At 31.7% G+C, this 4,253-nt stretch overlaps 1 protein-coding gene across 1 annotated transcript; it reads left to right on the plus strand.

Moving 5' to 3' along the window:
* Nucleotides 1-2,245: 2,245 nt before the first annotated feature.
* Nucleotides 2,246-3,541, plus strand: LOC114194934. Its single transcript, XM_028085336.1, has 4 exons — nt 2,246-2,612; nt 2,697-2,830; nt 2,912-3,037; nt 3,119-3,541. The coding sequence occupies exons 1-4, from the start codon at nt 2,246-2,248 to the stop codon at nt 3,539-3,541; spliced, it is 1,050 nt and encodes a 349-aa protein (XP_027941137.1).
* The last annotated feature ends 712 nt before the right edge of the window (nt 3,542-4,253 follow it).

Raw genomic sequence — 4,253 nt, forward strand, 5'->3', positions numbered from 1 at the left:
GGCTCCAACTACCCAATTACTTTAGGAAAAACCAACTTCATACGTTTTTCGACTTTTATTAGTACAACACACGTTAAACAAAATATTTTTTATAAGTTAAAGTTAGTGTTATATATAAGAATTTAGAAAATACATATATGAAAGAACTTTGAAAACGAGTTTATTTGTAAACTAATTTCATTTTTTCAAGAAATTTATTTATTTATTTATTTTCTTCAAAAAATTTCTGTGAATAGATGCTATATCTCAATTTAGAATGTCTTATAAATTACATAGATGTTAATTTCAATAAAAAAAATATTAATATACGTATTTAATTAATTTTATGAGTTCTACAAACTTATATATTGATATTTAAATTTTTTATTAATATCTCTTCCAAGCAATATTAAAATTTTAAAACATCTGACAATTTCATTTCATTTAATAAATTTAATTTGTTACATGGAATTCTTGATTGCAAATTTAGAGTTGAATTGTAAGTCTTATATTAAATAAAACTAATTAGGGTGCGTATATATAAGTAGAAAATTTAACAAATCTATTAAGATAAAATTTTAGGTTAAAAGTAGTTTTATATTTGTTTATGGTTTATTGGTGTCAAATTTTGATCACATCAAGGTTTTTATGAATGCTTAGTAATCTGAGTTTGCTTGTACTTTTTGTTGTAAAGTTCATGAATGGAACAGGTAAATGATGAAACACGTTAAAAAAAAATTTATTAAATTATCGATGAATATATTTTAGTTGGTAAATTTGAATTATCTATGAATATATTTTAGTTGGTAAATTTGAATTACCTATGAATACATAATCTAAAGGATTTTGCTTGTACCCGAATAAGTAGGAAACTTAATAAATTAATTAGATGATTATTTAGTTAATTTAAAGTTTATTAGAAATTAACTGAATTAGTATATAATATTTTCTCAGAGAATTTTTTTTCTTTTTTTTTATAGAGGCTGAGTGAATGAAAACTATTTTCTCATTACTTATGACATTCATTACAAGTCTTATATATAACAGTAAAAGTATGTAATACTAAAAACAAAAATACAGAATATAATGTTGCTAACAAACCTACAACATATCAAAACATAAAATACTACAAACAAAATAATCTAAAAAAAATTCTACAGAAAACATTATATATTAACATATGATAGCCGATGAATAATCTAATTACGAGAAAGTTAGAGAATTAACCTGTTTTTATAATATTTGGTTCAGTCTTCTATTTTATCTATTGAGTCTTAAAACCCTCCCTCCTCTTATTATTTTCGAAAATGATATTCCAACATTGATTTTTGAACTCAATTTTGACATGGCTTACATGACACTTTTATTTTATTTTTAAACTAATTTTTTTAAATGAAAGTAAACTGTTGTGCACGTGCGAAAGTTACCCGAAGTTATTTTTTGGCAAAATGAAAGTGTTGGTGAGACAGGGAGAGAGAAAGTGAGAGAAAGTGGAGACCGAGTGAAGTTCTCGCGTGAGAGAAGCAAAGCGGGAGGCCGTCAATGTAAGCGGAGACACCTGCGATAACGACGATACTGGACGGGATCGATTCTAGTGGAAGCGAGTTGACGACAACGACAACCATTCCACCGGAAGCCGTTCTGCAACGCCATTTGAGTGTAAGGTTCTTGTTATTGTGTCCTAGTTGTTTCGTTCAGCATTGGAAAAGGTTTGAGCTTTGGGGGAAAAACTTGTTTTTTATTTTCGTTTTTTGTGGAACATTGTTTGACTGAGTCGTTGGTGTTGTCTGCACTGTGGTGTGCTTTTGTAGTCTCCATTGTGAAGTCGTGTGTTGTGGTCTTTGACAATGGTGTGCCTTTGGGCAACACCAAATTTTTCAAAGCAGCACATTTGGGGGTTTTGGAATTTTGGTGGCCGTATGTTACTAACTTTTGGTGGGAGATGGAAAATAGGAATTTTTTATGTTTCACGGGATGGGCTTTGGTGTTTGATTGGCTATAATTTGTTGGTGTTATTGTGTGTTGTTTTAGGAATGTTGTTTGGTTTGTCTAATTATTTTATTCTATGCCATTGAAGGGTAAATCTTTGCAGTTGTAACATAGGAAAGAATGGCGGGTAAATTACAATATGATGACATGGTATTGACATTGCACTTTTAGGATTTGGTTGTTATCATTATTTGTGTTTCAAGTTTAATTAAGTTATAATTTATGTCTTTTGATTGATTGTTAGTTTCAGTTGCGTACCTTTTGTTACACGAAGTACATGACTGAAATGAACGAATTTCTTTTGGATAGCCATCGTGCAAGGATACAGGATACACCATTCCAATGGTGTTTGCACATAGTAAAACCGTTACAAATATGTAATCCCCTTCTGCTGGAGATGTTGAAGCGATGGTTACCTGCTCATGAATCTTTCCGTGTCATGCAACGGTGTATTCCATTTACTTGTGGTGACATTTCCATGTGCTTAGGATTGGGTGGTGTTGGGGTAGATGTCGAATTTGATAAAAATATTTGTGGTGTTATTGGTTCAGTTATGAAAGATAAATTAATAACAGTTGAAAATGTTATTGATGAGATTAAGAGTTTGGTACAGGCTGAGTTTGTTAATGTTGATAATGTTTGTCGTTTGTATATTTTAGTTTGTTTTGCGGTCCTTTACTTTTCTAGGAATTCAAGAACTATTAGTAATATTCCTTTTAGTGTTTTAGACAATATAGATAGGTTGTCCAGTTACAATTGGGGTAAAACAGTTCATACCTATCTGGTTAAAAGTTTAAGTCGTGCCTTTTTGGCACTTGGTCAGACGGAAATCTGCTTAAGCGGGTCAACAACAGTTTTGCAGGTATAGAGAACGTTATTTAATGATTATTTCTTATTTGTACAATATTTAAAATGATGAAATTGACAATGTTGTTTTTTATAGTTATGGGCTGTAGAACGACTTCGATTATCTGCGTCAGATGCAGAGTTAATTTTTCCAAGAATTTTGGGCTGGACAGACGTTCAATTAAAGAGAACACGCATTGAGAAGTTATTTCAAGAGAGCCATGTATAAGTCCCTGCCATTTTTACTTTATGAAAATGTTAATTATATTTTAACACTAATTTTTTATGTCTTTTGTTCATTTAGATATTTTTGGAATGGAGGTTGAGAGAAGAAGACCATGAGAATGAAATGATTCGACAAGCCTTGCAACTTGGAGACAAACGACAATCCAAAAAAGCGCATGTAGATTTAAAGTTTGCGTCGATGCAAGATTTGTTAAAGAAGTTGCGAAATCATGGAAGACACCTACGGAAGATGAAGAAGCACATGACGAAATTGCGTGAGGAAATATTGTCTAGATGTCATGTAGGGGATGAAAAAGATGGAGAAAATGTTCACGACAAGGGTGGGGAAGCTGTACACGAAGAAGGCGATGTTGAGGTTGAGGTTGAAGTTTGTCACCATGAGGATGAAATTCATGACCAGGTTCATAAAGGTTTTGACTTGAACTCTGAATCCGATGTTGGCCATTTTGGGGAGGTTTCAGCACTTCAAAGTTCCATATGATCCACAGCAGCCATCAATTGATACATTAGGGGTTGACTTGATGAAGTTGTATAACACTATCACTTTTTACAGTGTATCTTACAGGTATTACTAATTATTTGTTTATGAATGTTATGAAAATGATTAAACAAACAATCATATTTGTAACTGACAGACTTAAATTGTAGGGTGGTGGCCAATATAAATGGCCAAATTTTGGGTACCTCTGAATGCTGGGGTTTTGGTCCTGCAAATAAGGTTTTACAATTTGGTAAGAACTGCTTTTTCATGTATTTAATGTTTATATTATTTGGTAGCCTGATTTGTGAATCCTTTTGTGTAGGCTGTTTTGTTCGGTGGAAGCACAATGATGTACTTTGAACGACACAAATATGGTCATGTTAAGAGAATAACTTTCAATCTGTTATATGCAGTATAAAGAATGTTTGATTATGACTGACTTAGCTTTATTTTAATTAGAAATAACTAATGTCAGTTATGATTGTAGACTCATGTTTTGCACGACTCACGCAAGATGAAGGTTAAGAGACGAGAATGGACATTGAAAGACTATCAGACTTAGTTTTGTACAGGATTGATTTCTGTAGAGGATATTCTGGATGCTGATTTTTTGAGATTCCTAGTTATATATATAATTTTTGTTGCATTTTTAATACTGTCAAAGTTTATGAATACATTTATTATGTTATGCAGTTGTTTGCCCCAATGGTGC

Source organism: Vigna unguiculata, chromosome 8 (assembly GCF_004118075.2).
Source record: "Vigna unguiculata cultivar IT97K-499-35 chromosome 8, ASM411807v1, whole genome shotgun sequence".
NCBI classification, from domain to species: Eukaryota; Viridiplantae; Streptophyta; class Magnoliopsida; order Fabales; family Fabaceae; genus Vigna; species Vigna unguiculata.